We start from the raw sequence: 27,868 nt of genomic DNA, 5'->3' as shown, positions 1-27,868 counted from the left end.
AGACATCTCCGTGGGGAGACAGGCAGAGCCTTTCCTCTGGTTTCTCCATCATGTCACCCTGGCTCCGCACGGCTGGGCCTCTGGAAGCTGCGTGACCCAGAGCGCCTGGCACCTGCGATGGAAGGAGCTGAAGAGGTGCCCAGGGCGGGGAGCGCGGAGCAAGTGCCTCGCCCGAGTAACCCCACCTGCACATCTGGGCCCTGGAGATGCAGGAAGAACAGAGGGGGAAGCCCGTCCCCACGCCCGTCAGCTGCTCTCACTGGCTTCCTTAAGCCCCTCTGCCTGCGTCCCACAGACCCCGGGAACCGGTCCTCGCGGCCTGGAGAGGACACTGCCTGGACGCCCGGCCCGGGAGGTGCCCAGAGGTTCGCCCAGAGCCGCCCTGCCTGCTGTGACCCCCAGCCAACCATCCCCAGGATGCTTGGGGGTTAAGGAGTCGGACTCCTAGCCCCTGGAGGAGCACAGGGTAAGGACGGAAGCCCGCGTGGTAGGTCTCATTCACTGCTCAGCCTCCGTGTGTCTGCTCTGAGCCTCCTCTCCTGGCCTGAAAAGCACACGACATCAGAAATAACCACCTGCCCTGCCGACGCCCCGGGCCCCCGTGCTGAGGGAGAGAAACATCCGGAAGCCGCCGGCGCATTGAGGGCGCGTCCGGCCCGCTTCCCGCAGGGACCCTGCGAGGCCGCCCCAGCTCTGGCCGTCAGCTCCTGGGTTCCTGCTCTCAGGCCTCAGTTTCCTCACCCAGAAGGCAAAGGAGTCAGAGTCGGTGACTGCAAACATCTCTCTAAAGACTAAGACTCCATGGCTATTTCCTCAGGTCTCCAGGGGCCTCTCGTAAGCCCAGCCCTGCCAGCCCCGAGGTGCTCGGGGTGACTCCGTGCCTCAGGCTTGTGGGCTCTTGTTCTGCTCCCGGGAAGCACAGCTCCCAGACCCCAGGCATCACTCACATGGAAAGCCTTCCAGAGGCTTCCCTCGTATTTAGCCGTCAGGTTTTCTCAATCGATTTCTTCACGATGCCCAAGCAAATGTCTCCGACCAGAGCTGGGTGGTTTTGATGGGCCCTGGAGGTCTGGCCATGGGGACCCAGAGCAGAGCAAGTGGGGCCCTGCCCACCTGGGCGGAGGCCGACTGGCGGTCCTGGGGCCGGGCCTCTCCTGGGGGACCGTGGTCTACTCCCCCCGCCCCAGCGACGGGCTGCCCCCCAGTGCAGCTGCGCCCGGGCCCGCGGCCTTCACTTGCAAGAAAGCCTGTTGCAACTTGGCTTTTCTTCCAAAATAATCTTCCAGACTCTGCATCCCTTAAACCACTTGCTGTCATTCTGCGCAAGGAGACTACTGAACTCTAAGCCAAGCAAAGGCTTCCGGGAGATAGTTTGGTTTACGCCTCTGCTGAGCTGATAGTTTGATGTTTATGCTGGGAAGTCTTCTGCGTACTTTCCACACATTGAGGTCTTTAAACATGGGTGCCTGGGCGCAAGGAAAAGAGCCGGAGCGGTTAAGGCCGACATCTAGCCTGTCCTCCCGCCGTTGTGGAAGGAGACACGGGAGGCCTCCAAACCCACGTTCAAGAGCGTCGCTCTCAGCGCCAGCCCGGCCGGCGTGAGTTCGGGAAATAGCGGTGAGCCTTCCCTGTGGGGACGACGAGCCCAGGCCTCGGGGGCTGTGAGCTCTCCCGGGCTGCCCGAGACGAGGAGGGAGGAGCTGCCCGTGGGACAAGCGCGGGTGGCCTGGGCACCGCAGAGGGAGCCTCACGTCCCTGGCGGGACGGCCCAGGGGCGGCCGCGCATCCCGTCTGGACGAGAAGACGGAGCTGTGGGTGGAAAACACAACGGTCGGCGGCGTCCTCGCCGACGTGGCGGCAGCTGCCAGCTCTGGCCGGGCCCCTGTCACCGCGCCGCCTCCTCCTCCTCCACCATCCTGGCCTGCTCACCGGGGTGAGAGCGGAGGCCGGGCCTCGGAGCCCCGCCCGAGGTGCGCCCCCCCTCGGGCCACGCAGCCACCACACGCTCCCTGAACGAGCGGACGCGCCGGCTGTGACACGTGACCCCGACTTCCTGTGTGCCGGTGTCCAGGGTGACCTCATGACCACATCCCAGCTTTCGTTCTGTCCTTGCCAGGAGGCCTCTGACCCCGGTCTGTGGACGGCCGTCCCGTGGAGGCAAAGCCATCGGCGCAGAGGCGGCGGGGGCTTCGGTGTCCTCGTTTCCGGTGAAACATCACAGAGGAAACCAGAAGCTGCCGTGCTTCCCGCAGCCCGCCGCCTTCGGCTTCACAGGCTGCTAAGAGGGTAAACTCTCCAGCTTGGAAACTGGCGCCTCTAATCACCGGCCAGGCAACAGCCCCAGCTGAGCGGAGGACCAGGGACAACCCACACCTCCGCACAGACCGCGCCCCGCCGGCCTTCTCACTTGCCAGTATCTGAGAAGAAACGTGTCACCAGAACAGGCAGCAGGCCACCGAACATCTCCACCTCATCGAAGGTCTGCCTGTGAATCTCTCCCGTAACTGAGAAAAGCCCGCTGCTGATACTGCACGGCTTTCTCTAAAGAAAGGAAAAGCCCACGGCTTTAATTAAACTCCTTCGAGTCAATGATTCAGGAACAAACATATTCTTAAACTTGCCAAGGGCAAAAACGTAGGGCAAAACTGCGTAGGTCATTCAGACGGCAAAGAAGTCTCTCCCGATTGCAAAATCTAAATGCCTTGACCTTGCCAGAAAAAATCTAATGCTCTCTCTTGAGGCGTATTAGAAGCTGTTTGACCAGAAATGGAGCAATCGCTTCCTCTGAAAAACATGTATACACAAAACTAGGAGCGCGCCCAAAAGGCCCAAGATAACCTCGTGATCCAGTGATTTCTGGGAACGGCCAGAGAGCATCGTGCGGTCAGGGTGTGGGGATTAAAACACGCCGTGTTCATCAAGACCAGCTCTGAAAGGGGGAGACTCATAGCTCGAAGAGTTTCCAGCCAGATGTGTCATGTCTTCTACAGGCCTGTGACCTTTGGGTCACATGCTCTAGTCCAGAGTACTTATTTTACTGGCAACTAGCTCACCACCTGGGCCAGTCGCCACAGGGGCATAAAGCTGCCACAGCCCGTCCTTCCAAAGGGCTACAGAGAGGTAGAAGGGCAGACAGGCAGGGCAGCCACGGACAAGAGTCATTCAGCACAAGATATGCTGCTGCCTCCTTCAGGAAGTCCTTAAGGAGGACAAATCACCGAAACAAGATTTCTGAGGGCGGTGAAGGAGTTTTATAAACCATCGAAAGAAGTGTGAAGCAAGAGGGAAAAGGCAGAAAAAGTATATCCGTTTCATAGTGAACTACGTGTCGTGGTTCTTAAATATGAAGAAAACTGTACGGAAGAAGCATATTTGGTTTTCTTAGCACTTTCACAAGAAAAAAATATCATTTTATTGATCCCAAGTCTTACTCTGTTGTTCTCTCTTATTGTCGGCAGTTCAGAAAAACAGTGACACCGTTATAGTCTGTGGTTCCAAACAGGTTAAAGAGATGAACCGCTTAGCTGCCTGGATCTGGGTTTCTTGAGGGAGGGTGCCACAAAATCAAAGATTTCTCCGGCGGAAGAAAGGAGAATGCAAGTTCCTCTGCTCCCCGTGTCTCTGGACCACTGGTGAAACCATCTACTAAAGGCGTGTATCCTTAATGCCACTTCGTGGATATGTGCACAATTCTGTCGTGTTCAACCTGTAAATTGAAGGATTAAGTATCAAAGATGTTTGTTCGTTGGATGGCTGGTTAGTTGGATGCTTTTAACCACACGAACAAAATAGAACGTTGCAGACTGTACAGTCTGCTTGGATTGAGGCATAACTTTTCCATTGAAAGAGGGAGCTGATCGAGCCCCAGTTTTAATTACGTAGAACTGCATCCTTCCAAATAACAATGAACCTGAAAAATCTCATCTCTCTCACTAGATGTGCCGCGCATTTGTCGTATCCAGTTACCAGTATTTACCAACATAAGTAGGAACTCGTTTTCTAGTAGAGCAGTGATTACAGCTTTCCCAGTTCTCTAGATATTAACCGACATCTCTGATTGATGCCACCGAGAGACACTAATTTGTTTTTCTTATATCTGAGCACATTTTTGTTTCTAGCACACCACACCTTCACAGCTTAACAGGAGGTAAGTCTGCAAACTTGGAAAAAGTTCCTCTCCCTTCCCTTTGGTCACGTGGCTGGCCCGTGATTTCTCCACCTGCTGCTACTGTTCGGTTTGGGACATTGCTTCTCGTGCACGTGGAATCCACAGGGACCTCGGATGACGCAGCAGATTAAAGCATGGAGCTGGGGCTGAAAGGAGACCGCAGGCCCTTCACTTAACCCCTTTGAGTATCCACTTCCACATCTGCAAAATAAGGTGGCCACACAGAGCAACATTTTTGGTCTATGACCAGCCGGGGTGAAAATAATAATGCGTCCGCTCCGTGTTTTCAAAGCAAGTAGAACCACTTTCTTTGCTCCTTTTTTTTATATTGTATCCTTCTAGGGACACAGGGAGAAACGTGCGTTCCTGGAACTTGTATGATTGACTTGACTAAGAAAGTGCCAGTAAGAAAATGGTCACTGCTTTTAGCCACTGGATGACCATGTGGGCATATTTGAGGCAGATCCACAGAGAGGCCACTGCGGCTGTGTCATTCTGACACGGCACCAGGACCCCTCACTGAGTGAGGCGGGCTGCACAGGGCCTTGGCCGCCTCAGGTTTCCCTTCACAGGGTTAGGAGTTTGCTGATGGGCCAGACCCGGGGCACCTCGGAGGTACCTGTAGCCACAGACCCCGACGGATGGTGGGTTGAGGTGCCCTGGCATGAGGGCTCCTGCGTCAGTCACCTCCGTGAAAATGCTCGATTTCAAGTTTAAAAAGGGCAGCAGTTTCCAAATAGCAGCTCCACGCAGAACTCGTGTCTGCTCACATCACATAGGAAAGATGGAGCAGGTATTACCAACACTAGTTATCAGACACACATTGTCTTTAAAGGACCAGTTTCTCCCAGACTAGCACACAATAAGACAGAGTAAGAGCGCAGGAAGAGAACATGCTTCCTGTTAATGCCTGCGATCTGAGGGAAGCCAGAACACAATTATGATATTTAAAAGACGTTCTCATCTTGTAACGAGCCTCAACTCGTCACACCGGGTTTTAAAGTACCAGGGAGAGAGCTGGTCCTATAACAGGCTCGTAGTCTCCTGTGTAGCTACTATAAGCCATGAGTCTACACCCGGGCGGTCCTCAGATGCTTTTCCTTACGCTTGTGTATCTAATGATGTTATTCTCCTGGTCCCTCCTTTGCACTCATCCGATGTCATTCATCCGGAGGAAGAGGCAAGCAAACTAAAGCCTGGGCAGAGAGAGGGGAGACCGCCTGGGCTCGTAGGGTCCAACAGGCAGCACACCGGTGCCTCTCAGGTGCAGAGCCCGGGAGGGGTGGACGCAGAGGGGGGGAAGCGTCCCAGAGCCACGGATTCGCTCTGATTTCCATCACCGGCATTCTGTTGGTGGATTCAGGAAAGAGTTTAAATTCCTCTCACAGACAAGAAATAAACGCTAGAACTCCTTTTTTTTTCCCCCTAAGCACAAAACCCCAGACACAGTGAATACTAATTTTTTCAGGAGGCAGCGTTTTCTTCTGAGGGGGACCGACTCTATCCATTTGTTTCTAATCAAATGCAAATGCAAATGATGATGCTGGCATATATCTCATCCCTATTTTCAGAAGACAGCCGCTGGAGTCAAGGGAATGAATCTTTACCCAATCTGATGACCACTGATCTTCAGATGTGTCAGGCGAAAACTAATCCCCTGCTATTACTTGCATGTTTAAGGACTCCCAGCTCTTCAGCAAATTGGACAAACAGTTAAAAAATCCTTCCCGCTATCTGGAGACGGGACTGGAAAGCAGCCGGGAAGCCAAGTGCACGAGCCCCCCCTGTTGGTGAAGGACATTATCACAAGTGGAGGGAAAATTAATCAGTTTTTCAAAACCAGTACAATGAAACAGGCTAATGGAAAAAAGCAGTTTATGTTAAAAATTCATGAAATGGTTGTCCTTTATCCCATGGCTTTCCTCCCGCAGTGTTTAAATTTTTTAGCATAATGTTATTTTATTTGCCACCAAGAAGTTTATTGTTGTTTTGTTAATCATGATGCCAAAAAAGAGTAACACGTCAGTGCCACGTAACCCTGCGCGTGCTGTGATCACGTGCCGAGGCCCCTACACGGCTCACGTGTTCACGTGTGCAGACAATGAGGTCTCCATGTGGTTCATCAGAGTGTGAACCAAGTCACCCCTAAGAGGTAGGCTTTCTTCTACAAACTCCTTGTTACTTGAAATCCCTATGTAATAAGCACTATTTTTCCAAACAGCCTGAGTTCTCATTTTTTAAAAACTGGACTAATTTTCTAATTTCACTTGTCCCAAATATTCAGCTCCACGTATTTTGGAGAGAGCGTGTTGACGTCCTAACCTCAGGTGTAGACCGGCACACGGGGCGGGGGCCCTGTCTGCGGCCCCGTTTCCTTTTCTGATTGCTCACGCTCAGAGGGGTGGCCGCTACCCGCCCCGCCCCGGCTTTGGGGTGTCGGGTTCGGATTTTCCGGTAGGACTGACCTTCGAATTCCTCCTTCGCCTTTTAATCACTTACAAATAGATGAGCTACTTGGATCAGGATAGACACGGATAAAGAGACACCATTCCTGGCAAATAACTGTAAGATGTGAGCAGTTCTGGCTCTTCTATCCTTTCTGAACACAGACAAGAAGGGCTGCATTGGAGAATCACTGACCCTTCCTGAGTTGGGGAGCCGAGCCCAGGGGGCTCCTTAAAGGGAAACTTGTGTGTCCCAGGTTCTGGGGGCAGAGGCTGGGGACCCAGGGGTGAAGGGAGGAGATGCAGGCAGGGGACTGGCCGCGGCTCCGGGGGTGTCGGCAGCCTCACCCGCGCCCCGTCCTCCCCCCACTGGGGTCACCTTCGCACCCAGACGACCCCGCCGTCAGCCCCCGTCCCCTGCGGCCCCTTCCCTCCTCAGACTGTTTCCTCCAGGACAGAAACGGACCCCCTTGTTTACAGTGAGGCATGGAAGTAAGTACCCACTCCCTACAAATTGTGAAATATAACAAATAAGCCAAAACGCACTGTTTTTAAGTACCCTGCCGCTCCTGCCAGGGGCTCCCACCGCTGCCCGGGAGGCAAGGCTGGCCCTGCTCCGCCCGTGAACTGAGCGGCGACAGCAGAGGTGCCCTGCGCGGCCGGAGCCTCCCCGCCCGGCGCCCCTCGAGTTGGGCGTGGACCCCTTTCCTCAGCGCAGGCCGGCCTTCGATATGGCCTCAGAGTCACGACACCCCCCCACCCCCCACCCCAACCAGGCTCCTTCAAAGCATAAAGGGTGCTCTTCAGGCTGTGGGGAAGGAAGCTGGGAGCCGGCATCCCCGCAGCCACCTGTCGGAGGCCGGACCACATCAGCATCACAGGGTCCGAGTCAGAGCACGTGACTCAGCACAAGAGCCAAAGGGTGGAAACGACCCAAGTGTCCATCCGTGGATGCATGGGTGAACAAAACGTGGCTTACACAGGCAATGGGACATGACCCGGCCTTAACAGGAAGGAAATTCTCACCCAAGCGACAGCATGGCTGAACCCTGAGGACGTTACACCAGCGAAAGAAGCCGGTTGCCACCGGACAAACACCGTGTGATTCCACTTGTATGGGGTCCCCTGAGCCGTCAGATTCATAGAGAGAGTAGGATGGGGCTTTCCAGGGGCCGCGGCAGAGGATGGGGAGCTTGTGTCTACTGGGTACAGTCTCAGTTTGGGAAGATGGAAAAGTTCTGGAGGTGGACGGTGTAATGGATACACAACATTGTGAATGTACTTAAGGCCACTGAACTGCGCACTTAACGACGGCAAAATGGCAGATTTCACGTTACGTATGTTTTACCACAATAAAAAAAAAAATTAAGGGTGACAGATGCAGCACTCCCCTCCCCTGCCACCGTGTAAAGGCGTCATCACCATGGCAACCGAGGCGCGTTTCTCAGCTCTTCTTCCTGTGCTCACCACAGAACTTTTCAGTGAAGCATAAACAAACAGATTTAAGCAGCAGCCCTAGAGTCTTAGGAAACGCCCTAATACGTAAACCTCGCTGGAGAATTATTTTTCTTTCCTTGGCTGCTACTCAGAGGTGGCCTCTTAGTAAAAGTTGAGAGCTAAAAATTCTCTCAGCGAGTCTCTTGTTTCAACCCCGTGCTTTCACATGTGAGGAAACAGAAGCCCCAGCGCTTGGCGTGCTCGGTTCGCAGGGGATTTTGTGTCAGGACCAGAGCCCTCCAGCCCCCAGAGGCTTGCTCTTTCCAGGAGGCCCCAGTAGAAAGAGGGTTTCTTTGTTCCTTTGTCCACTTCTCTTTGCTGAGCCAAACTGCCAGAAGCTTTGGGGAATCAAGTAGAAGTTTTTCTTTTTTCCTCCAAAAACTTAAAATCTAGCTGGAGACCTGGAGACGTAAGATGGATGTAGGGAGAAGGCCAGACTCCCCTACGCGGAGATCTCCAACCGGGAAATTCACAGAACGACATAATGTTGCCATCACCAACTTTGGGCCAAATAATGACAGACCGTGTTAAACGGACTTATTTTATTTTATAAACTAACATACAGTAAAATTGGGTTGTTTCTGGTGTACACGTCTGTGAATTTTCACACACGTGTAGTTTCATGTGGCTGCCACCACAATGAGGGTACGTCACCCCAAAACCTCCCTCCCACTTCACACCACACCCTTCCCTCCCCCATTCCTGACCCCTGACAACCACTGCTCTGGTCACCCTCCCTGTAGTGTACTCTTTTGAAGAAAGTCACGTGTATGAGATCATACTGTATGAAATCTTTTTGGAGTGGCTTCTTTCACTCAGTACAATGCCTGGGAGATGGCTCTGAGTTGTTGCTCCTTTTTACTACTGCATAGTATTCTGTTGCACGGACGTACCACAGTCGGTTTATCCCTTTACTCAGTGACGAGCATTTGGGTTGTTTGCAGAGTTGGTGATTACGAATTGAGCTGCTGTAAACATTCATGTACAGGTTTTTGTGTGAAACCATAAGTTTTCATTTAAGATTCAAATTATTTCCATCAAAAGACTGGAGACCAATATATTCATTACAAAAATCACTTCCAAAACTATGTAGTTTTTCTTTTATCATTCAAAGCAGGAAGTGGGATTGCTGGGTCATATGGTAAGTATTGATACATGGTTAGCTTTATAATAACTGTCAAATTGTTTTCCAGAGTGAGGGTACCATTTTGCATTCCCACCAGCAAAGCATGAGAGTTCCAGTTGCACTGCATCCTAGGCAGCACTTAGTATTGTCACTATCCTTTATTTTAGCCATTCTAATAGGGGTGTAATGGTGTCTCCTGATGGTTTTGATTTGCATCTTACTAAGAGCTAATGATGCTGGGCATCTTTTCGTGTGCTTATTTGCATTCTGCTCATCCTCTGCAGTGAAGTGTTTAGTCAAGTGTTTTGTCCAATTTTTTAACCTGGTTGTTTGTTTTTTTACCATTGATTTTTGAGAGTTCTTTACAAGAAGGACTTGTGGTTTCAAGTCTTTTGTCATATATATGATTGGAAATATTTTCTCCATCTGTAGTTTGTCTTTTCATTCTCTTAAAGTGTCTTTTGCAAAACAAAAGTGTTAAATATTGATCAGGTTCATTTTATCAATTTTGTTTCTTTTATGGATCATGCTTTTGGTGTCAGGTCTATAAACTTATTGGCTACCCTCATGTCATGAAGGTTTTCTTCTATTTTCTTCTACAATGCTATACTTTTACAGTGTAGATAGAGATCCATGATCCATTTGGGGTTAATTTTTGTACAGGGTGTGACTTTGGATTGAGGTTCATGTTTTTGGATATGGACGTCCAGTGGTTCCAATACCATATGTTGAAAAGACTATGCTTTCTCCACTGAATTGTCTTTGCACCTTTGTCAAAAATCACCTGGTCCTATTTGTGTGGGTCTATTTTTTGACTCTACTGTGTTCCATTGAGCTACGTGTCTACCCCTCCTCCAGTACGACACTGCCTATAGCTACGTAGGAAATCTTTAAATCAAGTGATGCGGTTCCTCTGATTTTATTCTTCTTTTTCACAGTTGTTTGGCTATTTTGGTTACATATAGTTTCAAGGTTAGTTTTTCTATATCTAAACAAAGTCCTGCTAGGATTCTGAGTGGCAGAGCATTACATCTGTAGATCAGTTTGGGAAGAATTGCCATCTTTACTATTCATGGTCTTCTGACACATGAAGATAGTACGTCTCTCCACTTAAGTCTTCTTCGATTTTCTTCCACCAGCATTTTCTAGTTTTTAGCATAAAGATCCTATACACGCTTTGCTAAGTTTATAACTAATATTTTGTTTCTCTGATGCTATTATATATGGTAGTGCTTTTTAAATTTGGGTTTTTTTAACTGTTCATTGCTAATATATAGAAATGTGATTGACTAAATGTTCTTCCAGCAACAGACCATTACAACTATAACAATATAGCTATAACGCTACATTAAATTATCTGTGACAACTTATAGCCAAAATTCCAAGTCAGGGTCCTAGTTCAGTCACTCTTCAATGCATATGTTACAAAAGGATTCCATGATGATTGTTCTATTTACTTAAGATCTATTGCATGTGTTGGGCTCTGTATTAAAAGTGATCTAAACTGTCGATGCGTTAACTCAACAGTTAATGCTCGTTGCATGCTTAGTTCTGTGCCAAGCGCCATAAATACACTAATTGACTTTTTCATGAACCGTTCTGACCCCAGATTCTGAGAGGTAGAACACAACTTACCAACTTCATGTGTTCCTTAAAAGATTTAAATTACTCTTCCCTCAAAAGATTGGCGACCAATGTATTCATTATAAAAATCACCAAAATATATGCTCTTTCGTTTAGCGTTCAAAGCTGGTACACATGATAAACATGTGAAACGTTATTATTATCTACACAGTACTTCATTAACTATGTCACAGCATAAATAAGTTTTAATAATATCAGACCTGCGTATAGGACTGAACGTTCATTTATTTAAAAACCTTTTTGTAAAGTTTAAGAAATCTTTCTAGTTTAATCACAGAATGGGTGAATCAAAGTGCACGATGTTTCTGTGACTCAAAATCCAACACAGCCTGCAGAAAAATGGTATATAAAAACAAAAGTAAAGGGACTTCTCCAGTGGTCCAGTGGTTCAGACTCTGCGCTTCCCCTGCAGGGGGCGTGGGTTCAATCCCTGGTCAGAGAACTAAGATCCCACATGCCGTGCAGCGCGGCCAAAAAACAAAAACAAAAACAAACCAAAGTCAGGGCAAATTGTACTAAGTTCTGAGCTGCTTTAATTATTTTTGGCCATTAGGGTGGTATCTAATAAAAAACTTCACTTGGCAGATACATTAGACACAAAGATATTTTTCTTAAAATAAGTAATTTAAACAGTTTCCTAGCTCATCTGTTTTCTTTTATCATTCTTAATTTTATACTCTCTTTTATTGGAGAAGAATGTGTAAGGTGGGCCAGCAGTGACCGAACCTGATTGGTCTGTGAGCTCAGAAAGGCGCTGGCTGAGAGACAACACAGCACAAGGAGAACCAGATTATTTATGTTCTGGCAACCCCAGCAGAGGGAATAAGAGTAAGAAGGATGGGGGAGGGGGGCGGGCCACCAGTTCCTGAAACACTCCAGCGCTTCCCCTTGAGGGTGACATCTTCAAGTTCAAGTGCGCATGGCGTCCGCTTCTGCCCACGCCATCGTGCCCACATCACAACTCAGTCCCCCGGGCTTCCTCTGTGGGGAGCCAGAATCCTGTGAGGTCCCCGGCCCGGCGCAGGAGAGGGAGGCTGTGACCGTGCCACCCGGAAAACAGATCACGTGCCGAGCCGGCCCAGGTGAGCTGAGAAAGCCGTGCCCAGCAGAGGCCGCAGGAAGGGCACTGCAGACAGCAGAACGCGCGGCCGGGGCATCGAGAGGGTGGGTGTCGGGCAGCGGGGGGGAAGCCTGGGAGGGGCAGGGAGCCACAGGGAAGTGGGAGGGGGCCTTGGCTCCAGTCAGGACCCACAGAAGGATGGACTTCGAGCTCGAAGGCTGAGCAGGGCATGAAAAGTCACAGGGAAGCAGAAGGCCTGGAGGATGTCAAAGGACATTGAGGTGGCTGGTCTACTCAGAGCCAAGACGAGGTCTCAGCAAGTGGAGAAAACCTGGCCATGCCGTATGGTGCCAGGTCTCGGGGGCCCCCCGGCTGGAGAAAAGATGTTCAGTTTGTGAAGCAGGCGCAGGGAACGGCTGTGGGGAAGGAGAGGAGGAGAGCATCCTTTGCAAACCCGTCTGGGCTGGAAAGGGAGGGGCCCGAACAGGGCTACCCCAGCCTTGGCCTTAATGTCAATGTGGGGAGAGGACAAATGCAAGGAATGTTTTAAAGAAAAACCTACAAGGTTTGTGAACCGAGTCAGTGGGGGAAATAGAGCAGAGAAAGAGGCCAGGGTGACTGCAGGGCTTCAGCCCTGGTGGATGGGGGTAGGAGGACCGTCAGCTGGGGACAGTCATAGACATTAACAGTAACTAGTACCAGAGATAATGCACCTGTAACTACTACTGGGGACAATGCACCTGTAACTAATACCAAGGACAATGCACCTGTAACTAGTACTGGGGACAATGCACCTGTAACTAGTACCAGAGATAATGCACCTGTAACTAGTACCAGAGATAATGCACCTGTAATTACTACTGGGGACAATGCACCTGTAACTAGTACCGGGGACCATGCACCTGTAACTAGTACCAAGGACAATGTACCTGTCCCTAGTACCGAGGAGAATGCACCTATAATTAATACCAGGTACAATGTACCTATAACTAGTGCCAGGGACAATGCACCTATAACTGCTGCTGGGGACAATGCACCTGTAACTAGTACCAAGGACAATGCAGCTGTCCCTAGTACCGAGGAGAATGCACCTATAATTAATACCAGGTGCAATGTACCTATAACTAGTGCCGGGGACGATGCACTTGTTACTCCAGTGACAACCAGTCAGGGGTGCAGGTATCACCAGTGAAACTAAGCCCATTAAATGCATTAAATTCCCGAGAAGCCCAATTTAGACTTTTCGGTGCCAACAGTGTCTTCTGAACGGGAAGGGTCCTTCCAAACCACAAGCACCGAGCCGGTGATGGGGGAGGTGTGCACGAGGCTTGGCGCATTTACCTGACGGGCTTTCAGGAGATTCCGCTGACCCTCCAGACGTTTCCCGACCCCCTCATGCTCACGACCTCCCACACTCCCGTAGCAGGGGCTGTGCACGAGCACCGTCCTCTCTGCCGGGGCTCCGGGCAAGGCCCCCTCCTCCTGGGGCCACCGGCTCGCAGGCTTTGTCGGCGCTTCTGAAGGTGGAGCCGCGTCCCGGGGGGCTGGCGGTGCTCCCTCCGGAGCTTGGCCTTCCCGTCGGGAGGGCTGCCGAGGGGGCGTCTGCAGTGGCCAGGAGGTCAGCCGAGGAGGGACCTGTGGGGACAGCACCGCCCAGACCCCACCCGCCGGGCGGCCTCCTGTGACGTCAGCCGCTTCCTAGCATGAGGTCTCCAAAAGCGTCCGGATCCACAGACGAGCAGAGGGAGGCAGCCTCCCGGACGGCAGAGGGTCCGGCCTGCCCTGAGACCACGCGCCCTGTCTTTCAGGACGGACACCACGCGGCCAGAGCCACCCACTACGGCTCCCTGCCCCCGAAGGCGCAGCACGGCCGGCCCCAAGACGAAAACCCCGTAGTGCACTTCTTCAAGAACATCGTGAGTGGCAGCCACGGGTAGGAGGGGGGGGATTAGAGGGGTGAGGGGCGCCCGGCCCTGCCCCAGTCCACGCGGGCCCGAGTGTGTCCCCAGGTGACACTGAGCTCTGATCCGCAAGGGGTCTGAGTATATCTCCATGTGACACAGCTGTAATCCATGATGGGGGGGGGGGGTCTGAGTATATCCCCAGGTGACGCCTCCCACTTCCTCAGGGTGAGGTTGGCCTCGGGAGCCCAGGGCCAGCACCGGGTCCCAAGGTCTGAGCTGCATCTGCAGCTTAACTTTGTGTTAAAACTTTGTGTTCTACCAAAGAACTCACTCCTTTTGAGACTAAGCTAGTAGGAGATGCTTAGTTCAAGAATACAAGCTTTGCAAAACTCTGGAGACGGTAAGAAGATCAGGGGTGCGGGGGGCAGGAGGGATGAACAGACTAGGAGTGCCCGGGATTCGGGGGCAGCAAGTCTCCTCCGAATGATCCCGTGACGGCGGAGACACCTCACACATCTGTCAAAATCCACGGAATGTACAACACGGAGTCCACACACTTTGGTTAATGTATTGACATTGGCTCAGTTGTCACAAGTGGACCACACGAAAGCCTGGGGTGCTGGGCTCAGGGCAGAGGGGTCGTGAGAACTCCCTGCAATTGCTGTGCAATTTTTCTGGAAGCCTAAAACTGCTCTAAAAAATAAAATCTTAAAAACAAAAGCAAAACCACAGGCTCTAATTATAAACTTTCTGTGCAGCAGACATCTAAGATGGTATTTTCATGTTGATTAGGGAGCTTTAGGAGTCGCACGCCTGAGGGTGTCCCTTCTGAGGCTCGAATACCAGGGGCCCTTGACTGCCCACCCCAGAAAGGATGGTGGTGACATTCACTGTCTCCCATCACCTGCGACAGGGGGTGTGTCATGGGAGCACACGCCAAGAGGAATCGCCTCTGTGGCTGCAGAGCCTTTGGTGTGTTTCCCATCCTCTCAAACACTTTCTGTGTGCTCTGGAAGATCTAGGTAGCATTGGATACTTTCAAATTCTCAAATCGTATATTCCTCTCTCAACTAAAACAGAACGGGGACGCCGGGCAGAGACTGAGTGGGTGGCTTCTTATACCAATAGATACTAGACCCTCCCAGCAAGCAGGAGCTAGCAGGGAACTAGCAACAAGCTAGGTGACAACAGGAGGTGACATGGTGACACCAGGAGGCTCTCACGAGGAGGGTCAGGGCTGCTGTGACGGAGGGATGCCAGCCCCGCTCACCATTCTCCTGTGTCTTTGCAGGTGACGCCTCGCACACCTCCTCCATCACAAGGAAAGGTAAGACCTGCGAATGTGTTGAGTCATCATCACTTTACAGCCCTTCCCTGAAATCCCCAAACGGATCAAAAAGAGGGCTGGACTCAGAGCTCCCTGACTTCATCCCAAAACGTCTTGCCACGTGGAGCCCACGTAGGACAGGCTGAGACGTGCGTGACACCCCTTCCCGCCTGCTGCCGCGCAGACAGCGCTCGCCATCCCAGCTCCCTTCCCTCTCAACCCCAATCTGAAATCCTCCCTGGGCAGCTCCCGGGGGCCACGGCCAACCACAGGATAGGGCGCGTGTGCCGAAATCTGTTTGCCATCTCAGCACTGTGTTGTCCTGACTGTGTTTCCTGTTTGGTGGAGAGAACGTTTTTCCCACACTGATCACCATGTCCCTCTTTTTCTTTTCCTCACACAGGGGCGAGGACTGTCCCTCAGCAGATTTAGCTGGGTAGGTGACAAATGCACGTCCACCCGTTGCCTCTCCTTCCTCACGGCCACTCAGCTGTTCTGTTCTGCTCTGTTTCAGTTGCTCTCTGGGCCCACCTTCCTTCCCATCCCGCCCAGCTTGTCCCCCGCTGCTTCCGCCGCAGCCGGTCCTTCCTTCCAGCTGGGTTCACGCTCCTGTTTCCATGACCCAGGGCCCAGGCACCAAAGGGCTCCTAGGAGACTCCCCTGGGCTCCTCCCCAGGGAAGGAGCGACCCCATGTATGAGAAAATTCCTGATTTCCTTCCAAAACGGCAGATGAGGAAAAATGGGTCCCTGCAGTCCGCGTGTGGACCTGTCCAAATAGCCAGCGCTCCCTCCCCTGCCAGATGTTGACATTTTGTGGAGAAAAAATGATTCTGCTAACGAGACAAAAAGATGCTAAATTCAGTCATTCAGTTTATAACCTAAGTGATCCAAAAGATTTTGGCTTGGGTTTTGATTTAGTCATAACTAAAGCTTGGATATCAAGCCATCCAGGAAAACCTTTTTAGGAGTTTCTGAGAAGATTTTAAAGAAGATTAAAATCTTCGTTTAACCCATGAAGATTTTCAATGGCTGATTTGTTCACTTCCTAGTAAAATTTGGTGTCTGAGCCAACTTTAAATGCCTATCTGTATTTTAACTAAATCTATCGACCATACTTACTAGCAAATATTAGATAGAGTTCTTACTTTATAAAATTTCCAGAATAAAAAGAGAACCACTAACCTATAAGCCAGGAACTGTGTCTGTTTTGGAGACACAGTATCCTTAGAAACACATCCTCCAATATTCTTGGAGACACAATATATCTCTAGGGCAGAGCATACATATCCTTGATACCCAATTAATAAGCATCATAGAAATGAACGAATGACTTTAGAAAGGAAGGAAGGAAGGAAGGAAGGAAGGAAGGAAGGAAGGAAGGAAGGAAGGAAGGAAGGAAGGAAGGAAGGAAGGGAGGGAGGAAAGAGGGGGGGAGCCACCCGCAGAGAAAAGGCAGGGAAGGCTTCCATAAACTGCCCCAACACATCATTACGTTGAAGTGTGAACTGAGATATTTGCTGGAACATTTTATACAAATACGCGTGAGCGTTTTCCTGACCTAATGAATTTGCCGAAAGGTGACGATAACGTAGGGAATCGACACGGGCCAGCCCTCAGGGACAATTAATGATTGACTTTCTGTGCCAGCAGGAGACAAAGATGATGTTGAAGAATGAGATCCATTTTTGACCCAGAAATCTGATTTTAGTAACCTCTTGAGCTGCCTCCTAACCTTCTAGGTGTGAACCAGGGCGAAGCCATCGGCGAACGTGGAGTGATGGGAGGGGAAAAGACCATGTTTCTTCCAGTCGTTTAAAGGCCACTTCAGCCCGGCAGCTAACAGCACGGCCTTTGCATGCCTCTCACGTCTCTGTTTTTGGCCCCACTAATGTCTGTCAATTTTCTCTTTTCTTCCAAAGTAAAATCCTGCTCCGTATTCCGTGAGCTGGTTTGTCGGTTTCCTAGAGCCACACAACTGTCTTCCCGTTTGGAGTTCCTGAAAGTCCCACCATTTTTCTAAACTATGTTGCATGTTTTTTGGTAAATCCTAGGTTGTCCAAAGATATAAGTGACCAAGAGTTTGAAAGGAGAAAATTTAAGCAGATTATTAATCTGAAAACCAATCCTTGAATTTAATTCTCAGAAGCTCTTTATTTTTGGAGAAAACAACAGAGTAAGAGAATGATTTAGCACTTGCATGGGAAAGCGTGGATCTCTACAACTCTTGTGTCTGTCCTTTGGCTCAGTCCTCTTTAACCATCCCCCGACCCTGGACCACGATGGAGCGAGCGTGTCCATGGAAACCTCTGGGATTCAAGGGCAGTTCTGGGCTCCTCTCGCATGTGGTCTTGGATCTTCACTGCCCCTGTCCCTTGCACACTTGATAACCCTTGACACCAAACCTTCACGTGAAAGTAGCTGAGTGGCCAATGTCTGTTCCCAAACCTGGGCTGAAGAGAAGTAGCTTGGGGGTGCAGGGCAGGGAGTGTGCCTGGACAGATGGCCCTGGTCCAGCTTCAGTCCAGACATGAGAGCGGTGGACTGGAGGAATCTGGAAGCTTCTGGAGCCTAAACCAGAGGGAGAGATCCCATGGTTTCCCAAGCTCCTTCCAGCCCTAAGGCACTCTCATGAAACTGGAAAGCGCTGCAGCCTGAGGCAAAGGGTTCTGGTGTCTGGATCAGGAGACGGTTTTATTTCGTGTATAGGATTCTCAGGAGAGGCCAGAGAGCTTCCTACTTCTTGTTGGCGAAACGTGAAGTGAGACCTCAGAGCCTGTCCGTTGCATAAGATCCATGACGCAGACACGATGTGTGGTTCGCCCCCCGAGGAATGTCGCACCCCAGGCTAGACACCCGTTACCCCCAAAGGCTAACATTCCTTGTGTCTGAGCACCACAGTTTCCCCCACTCCTTTCTTGTGTTCACAGTGGAAGTTTCCCTTTGAAGCTAAAGCGCATTAGAATGCAGACTGGTCCTAGAGACACACATATCCTTGCCTTTCAGTAATCACTTGTCATCGCTACGTGTCACGAAGACAACTTTCTCCATCTTCCCTGAAGTGAGAGGGGCTCCCAGGGCAGCTGGAGACCGGGCTGGGGGCTGCCGGGGGAAGCCCCCTTCCTATAACAACAGCAAGCTCGAAAGTTCAGAGCCGCAGGCTCCATTCTCAGAGCAGAGCATCCATTATCCCCATTTTATAGAAGAGAAAACCGAAGCTCAGAGAGGTTCCGACACTTGCCCAAGGTCACACAGCCAGGGCGTGGGGTTGCTGAGACCCGTCCAGGTGGCTGGCTCTGGGGTTGTGCCCAGGTGCACGGCCTGGGGGACAGGGCTTCCCAGCCGGGACCCGCCCTCTCCCCTCTACGGTGACCGGCTCCCAGCCCAGAGCCCCGGGAAGGACCCTGGTCCCAGTTCACCATCCACACTCAGGGCACCCAGGCCGCGGCCAGGGGAGCTGGTCCTGGTCGTCCTGGAGAGGCTCCTCCAGGCTGGAGAATTGGGAATTTTGCCTTTGCACGTTAGAAAGGTAGGAGCCCCCAAATTTCACAAAGTCTGAAGGCTGCCGACGCCTCCAGGGAAGCAGGCAGGAAGGGTCTGTGCCGCCCAGGCCGGACGGACGGACTGAGAGCGGCGGTCCTCTCTTGCAGGGAGCCGAGGGCCCGAAGCCGGGATTCGGTTACGGGGGCAGAGCTTCCGACTACAAATCGGCTCACAAGGGCCTCAAGGGGCACGACGCCCAGGGCACGCTTTCCAGAATCTTCAAGCTGGTAAGGTACCTTCTCAAGGCGGGCGGCGCGGGGCGGGTTCGGGGACAGGGCTGGGACTGCCGGCCTCTGGCCCATCCCCGCGCCGCTTCTCCACAGTCAGCGCCCCACGTGCCATCCCTGCCCGGGCAGGCGCTTCTCCAGGGCCAGGCCGGGGCCCCTCGGGGAGCTTGCGGACGACGGGGTCGCCGTGGTTACAGCCGGGCCCGGGAGGCACGGGGCCTGGAGGGTCAGGCGGCGTCCTGGCCAGACAGCAGCACCTCCGTCCCTGAGGGAGCCGGCAGCAGCCAAGGGGACACGAGGGGACGACGGCTGGATGGGCGAGAGGCCCCGGGGACCACGGGCACCCGTCCCAGCGGTTAACACGGACCCAGGTCCCCGTCCGTCAGTGAGTGACCTGGGCCCCCGGGCTCCCTGAGGCTCGGCTTGTGCTCCGGACGACGGGGTGACGGACGCGTGGCCGGAGCCGCTGTGACGGTGGGGCGGGTACAACGCCCTCTGCCCGGCCGCCCCGCTGGTGACAAGACGGTCTCGCTCGGAGCGCCCGACATCTCAGGAGGGGCTCTGACGGGACGGGGCGCCATCACCCCGGGCCGGAGCCGCACGGAAGAGGGAGGGGAAGTTTCTGGACTCGGAGGGGGGCCGGCAGTGGCCCTTCCCCCCAGGCCTCTCAGAGCCTCCCCCTCGGAGACAGGAGGCCGCAGCTCCCTCCCGGGGGAGGTCGGGGCGCCCACGTCCAGGGCTGCCTTCTGACTGAGGCCAAGCTCACCCGTGAGGAAGCCGGGCAGCCCGGAGCCGGAAGGGCCTCGAGAGACGGGCTGAGGGCAGCGGGCTCCGCCCCTGCACCCCGGGCTCCGCCCCTGCACCCCAGGCTCCGCGGGGTCCCCTCCTCGGGCCGCCGTTCGGAGCGACCCGCTTCTGCCCCTCCCAGGCCATGACTAAGCCCGAGGCGACTTCCAGGTGGCAGGAGGGGCGCGTGTGGCCCCCGATCGCTCGCTCTCTGCCGGTCGCAGAAGCGTCCCGGGCCCGCTGACAGCTCCTCGCAGGAAGGTCACAGACCCTGGGGCACGGGGCGCATCCTTGGAAACGTGCCGCCACCGCCTGAGGCTTGGGGCCCCGAGAGCCACGGGAAGGGGCTTCACGGCGGTGGCGGAGGCCTCGGGACTGACACAGTGACGGGCTTGCTCCGGGGGGGCGCCGGGGGCCCTCGGGCGGCAGCCCTGTGGTCCCGCGGGTTCTGCCCCCGGCTTTGCTGAGCGCCCGCTCCGTGCGGTGTCACGTGCGGGCGAAGCCTTACCGCGCAGGCCGCTGCCTCGTGAAGGAGCCGTGTCGTCCTGACGGGCGGGCGACAGAAAACGCACGGTGCCTGCTTGGGGGGGGGGAGGCAGGATGGGCGCTGAGCGCGAATGTGCCCCTCTGTGTCCTCCAGGCCACCGGGATTCCAGGCGGGGCGCCAGACACGGCCCGGCGGGGCGGGTGGCGGGCGCAGGGACACGAAGGGGCGGAGGGGCTGGCCTGGCACGGGGACAGGGCTCCCGGGGACCGCTGACGGAGCACGGGGAGGCCTGGCCGGGTCCCGGAGGAGGGAGGCGGCCGCGGCAGCGGCACCGAGTGACCGGTGGAGGGGTAAGGGGCTTCCCACACAGAGGGTCCCAGGACCCTCCTGAGCGGTCTGACCTTGGCCCCGAATGGGGAGGTCCCCGGGATCTAGTGACACGGTGTGACTTATGTTCTAACGTTGAAAGACCATCTGGCAGAAACTAGCAAAAACGGGACCGGATTTTGCACTTCCTGGACCGGAGAGCAAGGAAGACCGTGTGCACGTCCGCGGCTGCCCATCCAGGGCTTTGACGGCTGAGCCCAGGTTCCAGCCACGTGTCAGCTTTTCAGGCTTAGAGCTGGAAGGGGGTCGGGAGGTGGGATGACCCCGTGGAGCCACGGCGAGCCTACCGTGCCGCTGGGGCCGTGTCCACGCAGATTTGAGGCTCCAGGAGGCCACTTGCCATCCCTGGCACAGAACCGTGTTCACAGGGCAGCTGGGCAGGGACAAAAGTCACCGTGTTCGGGTCCCGTGTTTTCTCGTCAGAGTAACAGCCCAGCCGCCACGTCCGCTGACTCTTCATCCAAACAGGCCATCACTTCCCTGCCGACATCCAACTACGACCAAAGCCCTGACCGCTAAGAGGGTCCAGTCAACTCCTCTTCCAGCTGGAAGAAACGTCATACGGAAGACGGACGCCAGTGAGGAAAAGGCAGAGCCCATCTGTTATGACAGGCGCGGCGTTGTAAGCACATGACACCCACGATGCGCTCAGCACCGCCCGGATGCTCGCTGCGGGTAAAGGAAGGCCGTGATCCGGCCGCAGGAGGGGAGCCAGATGCTCGGTCCCCGGACTGGGACCGTCCTGCGTCCTCGAGCATCACGGTGGCAGCATCGCAGGCAAACGCAGCCCGATTCTCACCCCCTGTGGCGGCTTCCTCCCCGCGTGTCCTCAGTCCGGCGGCCACCTGGGGGAGGCGGGAGTTTCCTCGGACTCCTGTCCCAGGTGTTCGTGGGCTCGGATGAGAGTGGGAGCGTCTCCTGGGGAACACCTGCTGGGGTCACAGCAGGTCACAACGTGATTTAACATGAGAAGGTCCCGTGGTACGTGGCGTGGTCGTGTCACCAGGAGATATGACAGCCCCGTGTGCCCCGTCTCAAGGGCTCAGTCACCACCAGCAAAGCACAACGGCTCCTCAGCCTGAATCACCTCTGACCTCTGACCTGCAGAAGTGGGCTTCCGACTTGGTTCATTAAAACGTCGAGATTCTACAACTTATGGCGGAAAGATTTGGTCAGGAACCCAAAGACTCATTGATTGGTCACCTAATCTTTAATTCAGTATCGAGTCCCATGTGTGGTGTATCTGGTGGTCGGGATATACACACGGCACGGATGGACCCCATGACCCAGATTCTGGAAGATGCTGGACACTTGTGGGTGATGTGAAGCAGGACTCAGCTTTGAGGAGCCTTAGTCTCCTCAAGAAAAACCTTAAATACGTGAAGTGAGTGGTGAGTAAACCATGGCTAAGTTGGTTAATGTCAGATAAAATGCAGGGACTTCCCTGGTGGCGCAGCGGTTAAGAATCCGCCTGCCAATGCAGGGGACACGGATTCGATTTCCCGGTCCGGGAAGATTCCACATGCCATGGAGCAACTAAGCCCGTGCGCCACAACTGCTAAGCCCGTGCTCTAGAGCCCACGAGCCACAACTACTGAAGCCCTCACGCCTAGAGCCCGTGCTCCGCAACAAGAGACGCCACCGCAACGAGAAGCCCGCGCACCACAACGAAGAGTAGCCCCCGCTCACCGCAACTAGAGAAAGCCCGCGGAGCAGTGAAGACCCAACGCAGCCAAAAAACACAAACACAAAAACAAACAAACAAAAAAACCATAGGCAGGACCCACTCTTCAAAATGTCAATTCTGAGGCAAATCTGATAAGGAAATAAATTCTACCCCAAACGTCCAAGCAACAGAGACCATCACGATCTACGTGTCTCGATTCTGAAATGTAGCAGCGAGACGGCGAGGATGCAGACCCCGGAGGAGCTCTGGGTCTAAACCCGGAACTGCAGGGTTTCCACCAGTGACCCAAGCCTGGCCGGGAGGTTGCCTGCAATGCCCAGACCATTTCTGGGTCCCCCCAGACTTCTGAACAAGAATGTCCCAGGGCTGAACCCAGACGTCTGCAGTTAGGACGATTTCCTTCCTCGTCAGGGGTTCTAACCCCTTTGGCTGGCTGACTTTGGGGAAATCACGCAACCTCTCTGAGCTTCGGCTCCTTCGACCAGGCAAGGGGGATGCTAACGCCGCCTTCCTCCAGGCTGGCTTGCTCGTTCACAAGAGGAAGCAGATGTCACGGATTTAGCTCGCGGGAGACGCTCAATAAATTGTAGGCACAATGATAGAAAATAAAACCCCCAAATTTGCCATTTTTCATTTCACAAGGAGCCCTGGGGACATTCAGTGGCGTCCCCCGTGAACTGTCTGGCCAAGGGTGTGGGGAACTGAATCCGTCTCAGCACAGGTGTACTTTGTCAGATGGGGCCGTGGTTCTGCTCCTGCGCAGGAATAATTCACACTTTCGAGGGAGCCCTAACAGGTTCATCTGCGGGAAATTCAGGGCAAGGTGGGCCAGGGCAGACTGGATCAGGGCTTCTCTGGCAGCGGCTCTGAGGACCGAGCACGCAAAGCTGAGCCGGGCTCACACGGGACCGGACCCGAGTCCCTGCTGAGGAGGGTGGCCCTGAGGCAGAGGTGACAAAGCCCCTTCCCTGGGAGGGAGCGTCTCTGGGTGATTCCTCATACCTTCAGAGGCTAGAATTCCACAAACCTTCTCGCTTGTGAAAATAAAATTCCTCCGGTGAGTTGTTCAGCAACATAGGGATGTTTCTGGAAAAAGCAAAACCCCAAGAAATCAGAACTACCATCTCTCTGGCTGACTGCGTTAATTATAAGGATCTGGGGCCCTCGTGCTTCCGTCACCTTATTTCTGGTAACGTGAGGGACGGAGGCGTGGACGAGGTCAGGTCAATCGGTGCCCGTCTGTCATCTGGTCAACAGGGTATTTCATGTCTGTCTTGCTCTCTGGGGGCTCACCGTCTCAAGGGAATCTTTGAGAGATCAATTTTTCATCCATAACCTAAGAGAAAAGGGAAATCCAAAGAGACTAAAATTTGAATGAAAATTCAAAGGCAAAAAAAAAAAAAAAAGCGCCCTTTTCCGAGTTAACCTAAGTGACATCTGGGGTGACAAGTGCCACCTTCTCAGAGCCGATGCCCGGCCACGCTCCCTGGACGCGGATGTCCCCGCCCAGCCGTCTCCACCTCCACGACTGCCAACTCTTGTTTTTTTTTTTTTATTGCAAATTGTATTTGTCCAGAAAACATGTCAATTCACATGTTTTAAGACCCTGAGGTCGGAGTTAGTGGCCGGCCCCTCCGGGAGGCTGGGTTTCTCGGTGACGCAGAAGAGGGCTCATGGGAGGGGACTGTCCCTGGGGAGACCAGCTGAGCAGCGGCCCCTCCCTGGCGGCCCAAGCAAGCGTGTGCCCGTCACGGCAGCACCTCAGCTCCCACAGAGGGGCTTGTCCCTGTCGTCGTTCACGGGCCGCTTCCCTCGGTCCCCGGGATCTCAGCCGAGGAAACGAGCTCCTTCGAAACCTGGGAATATATCAGCTGAGATTTTCACGCCCAGAAAATGCAACGTTCTCAGACGAGACCCCAACTCTCTGCGTCCTATTTGCCCTGTGGCACTCGGAGGTCCGACGGGCTAAAGGATGCTGGAGACATGGGGTCAAGGACTTGCCCCGTGCGACATCATCTCCAGAAACAGACCCAGAGGAAAGAGGCCCCGTGGCTGGCGACCCGGTGACCGCAAGGAAGCGGGGCGGCCGGGCGGCGCCGGCCCTCCTAACCCTCTGTTTCCTTTTCTCAGGGAGGACGAGACGGCCGTTCGGGGTCCCCAATGGCGAGACGCTGAAGCCCTGCCCCGTGTCCCGGAATCCCGTCCGTCCCCAGCCTCTTAACACAACTGCCCGGAAGTTAACCGCGAGCCTTAGATCCCTAGCGTAGCCACTGCCCCCTAACCCTGGCGACAGCGCACAGCAGGCCCCGCGCGCGGCCCGCCGGCTTCTGGCCGGCCGCCCCGCTGTCCCCTCGCCCTTGGAGATCCGTGACGTCCCCCGAGCGCCGGGGCCGGCGACCCTACCCCGTCGCCGCCCCCCGTCCCGCGATGGCCCGGGGCGCGGCCCTGGGGACCACCGCGCGGGGCGCGCAGACCATGCGGCTCCGAGCTTCCTTTGGTTTCTTTCCCGGCCTCCGCTGCTCGCCCCCCGAAGCCCTTCCCCTTCTAACCGATCGGCTGGGCGCGGAGCGGCTTGGCGGCGGGCGCTTTGGTACGTGACAGGCGGGCGGGCAGCGGGGACTGTCCCGCGTGGTGGCCGCGGCTCACACACCCGGATGAGCCGGATCGGCGCGGGCGGAGAGGGCGCGCGGGGGCAGAGTCGGGCCGGGCTCTTCTGGGAAACCGGGCGGCGACGGCACAGGCTCGGCGGGCAGCAGAGCGGCCTCGCCACGACCCGTTTCCACCCGAGCCCGGCGGCCGGCCGGGAGGTGGCGCAGCTCGGAGCGGTGGCAGGAGTTTCCGGGGAGCCTCACTGGTGGCAGGCTGGTCACCGTGAGCGCGAAGGTGACAGGTGGCTTAGCTCAGCACGGCGGTGCACACGGCAAACACTAACCCCCCCACCCCACCCCCGGCGGAAACGTAACCGTCCCGCCCGCTTCCTCCCGGAAACCCACTGACGACGAGTACGCTGGCCTTTCCGGAATCGCCGGCCGAGCACGTGCGGATGGGCAGAGGTCCTCCAATCCCGCTCTTTCCTAACGCGAGCTGACATCTCCTGCGCTCCCCCCGCCCCTCCCCCCCCCCCCCCCCCGTAACCTACTGATTCCCGCCTTTTGAGTTCAGCATCTCTCCCACAAGCCCTCCAAGGAGCCCCGCACACTGGCGTCAGCCCCCCCTAGGACGGAGATGAGGACTAGTCAACGTAACGCCCAAACGCGATTCTTTAATCTGCTTCTAATTCTGAATGTTTCGTGTGGGTTTAATATAATGTCTATTAATATATAGCCTCAATGATGAGAGGATAAGAAAAAAAAAAAAGGAAGAAAATTTCCGAAACAAAACCTCCAAACTGCTCGACACACACACACACACACACACACACACACACACACACACACACACTGCATCTTTGAGCTGTTGACTGAGTGACCTCCATTCGTGGCTACACCCAACAGCAAGAGCTGTGACCCTGGGTCTCGTGGAAAGTAAGCACTGTTCTTGAATATTGAAATAAAATAATACTCTTTCAATGATACCTGCATGGCCGTCTTCTTTGGCTTTTATTCTGGTCTGTGGAATGCGAGCCCACGTAGAGCAAAACTCAGAGCTGATGGGAGTAGGCGTCTTACTGTCACAGGACAGAGCTGCCTCTCGGCACCTGTTTGAGGAGGTGAGTTACCATCAGATGGTTTGTGTATCAATAAGAGAAAGTGGAGTAGAGGCCGCTGTTAGGGCACTGAGTCTCTGACCCACAAGGAAAATAATTTTTAATTTATCTTTAAACAATCCTTTGGAGTATATTTACATTTCACTATCTTACCAGCATACCAGTCCCTGTTAACTTGAACTGAAGAATCTTTGAAAAATGACTTTTTGCCACGCAGAGACGACGACAAAGATAAGTGATACTGGAAATTTTATGTATAGTTGCTTTTGGTTACAAGAATCATCTTTCAAAAAGGTAAATGGAAATCTTTTGTTTTGCTTTTAACAAACCACTGGTTCCCTTCCGTCTCAGGAGCAGCCCTGAGAAACTCACAAATCCCAGCAAGGGAAGCGCCCTCCCCGTCGATTGTGGGGTGACACCGGCCATCCTCAGGGAGCACCCAGGCTCAAGCGTGCCATGCACTTCCAATCCGACAATAAAAGCCGCCCCCCCCCCCCCCCCCCCGCCCAGTAGCCTGAGGCCCCATCCACGGGGTAGATAGACTCCAAGCCATGCCAACCCCCAAACCCCTTCAGACCAAGGAATTTGGAAAAGCATGCAAAGACATCACATCTTTTCAATTCTGCTCTTCCAGTTGGCAAGTCTATTTTAGTGTTACATATATAGAACATGCATTAAATGGTAAACCAAGGGGTGTCCTAGAATAACACAGCGTTTACCATGATAATGTGATACTAAAATAAAACGACGCAAAATAGGTAATGAACCACGGAAGGGGTGTTCTCACTGAGCATTTATCCAAAGCGGTCTGCATTACCCTCCCCCTCAAGTTGAAGGAAATTAGTTTACCAGGCGGAGCTGCAAGAGAAGGGGGTGCTGGAACCCCAGCCGGGACACTCTTCCTCATCTCACTGTGCTCAGCCCGAGGACCATCGCTCGCAGGGTCTAGAGGTATCGGGAGGGTCTACTGAACCAAGAAAGGCTCTTCCCACCAGGACAGGAAACCAGAGTGATCACGCTTTCCAAGATATCGTTATCAATCTGCACAGCCGCCTCCATGCCACTCGGTCCAGACCGAGAACCGTATGTGGCCTGCTGTCCATCCGTGCGGAGGATGGTCCGAGGAGCTGGTCCAGGGTGCCCAGCCCGGCGGGAACAACCTCTGGAGGGTCGAGGTCGGGAGCAGGTCAGAGGTTAGCGGAGAGGATGTCGGCTCAATCCATGGGGCTGGCTTTGTAACTCGGGTGCAGGCTGTAAGTTGGAATTGGGATTTTGGGAGGAGAGAGAACTGGGGCCTGAGGAAAACACTGAAATAGGGAAAGAAAAGCCTTCTTGTAGCAACTGGAAACGAGAGAGCCAAGCCTTTAATTAAGTCTATTAGGGCTGTCGTAACACTATACCACCGGCTGGGGGGCCGAAACAATAGATATTTTCTTTGCTCGGGGTTCTGGAGGCTGGAAGCCCACGGCCAAGGTGCTGGCAGGGGGATTCTGGGGAGGCCGCTCTCCTTGGGCCACCCTCCAGATGCCGCCTGCCTGCTGGGTCCCCGCGGCCTCTCCTCTGGGCACGTGACACGCTGCTGGCGTCTCTCCTTATGAGGGCACCAGTCCTCACCCTTATGACCGCCCTTAAACCCTAATTAGCTCCTCGGAGTCCTGTCACATTGGGAGCCAAGGCTCCAACAGATGGATTTGTGTAGGGAGGGGCACCAGTCAATCCACAGCAGGTGTGTGTTTCTCGTGCAGCGACAGATATGTCCTAGACCCCCATGTGGCAAGGGTTTTAATTGAACCACAGGACTTTGCAGTGAGCACGCTTCCTTCTTTCCCCAGAAACGTTAACGTGAAGTGAAGCATCTCAGTGCATTTTCTATGGCG

At 54.0% G+C, this 27,868-nt stretch overlaps 1 protein-coding gene across 1 annotated transcript in view; it reads left to right on the top strand.

Annotated features, from left to right (window-relative positions):
* MBP (myelin basic protein) overlaps positions 1-24,571 on the top strand; it is a 116,040-nt gene extending 91,469 nt beyond the window's left edge. Inside the window, exons 6-10 of the mRNA XM_068563093.1 lie at positions 13,748-13,855; positions 15,135-15,170; positions 15,574-15,606; positions 18,819-18,938; positions 24,416-24,571. Coding sequence (XP_068419194.1) covers positions 13,748-13,855; positions 15,135-15,170; positions 15,574-15,606; positions 18,819-18,938; positions 24,416-24,460 — 342 coding nt within the window. The 3' untranslated portion in view covers positions 24,461-24,571. The remainder of the gene's footprint in view (positions 1-13,747; positions 13,856-15,134; positions 15,171-15,573; positions 15,607-18,818; positions 18,939-24,415) is intronic.
* Positions 24,572-27,868: the final 3,297 nt, after the last annotated feature.

This window comes from Eschrichtius robustus, chromosome 14 (genome assembly GCF_028021215.1).
Source record: "Eschrichtius robustus isolate mEscRob2 chromosome 14, mEscRob2.pri, whole genome shotgun sequence".
Taxonomy (NCBI): Eukaryota; Metazoa; Chordata; class Mammalia; order Artiodactyla; family Eschrichtiidae; genus Eschrichtius; species Eschrichtius robustus.
Note: the sequence above shows the minus strand (reverse complement) of the source record. Positions and strands in the feature narration are given on the sequence as shown.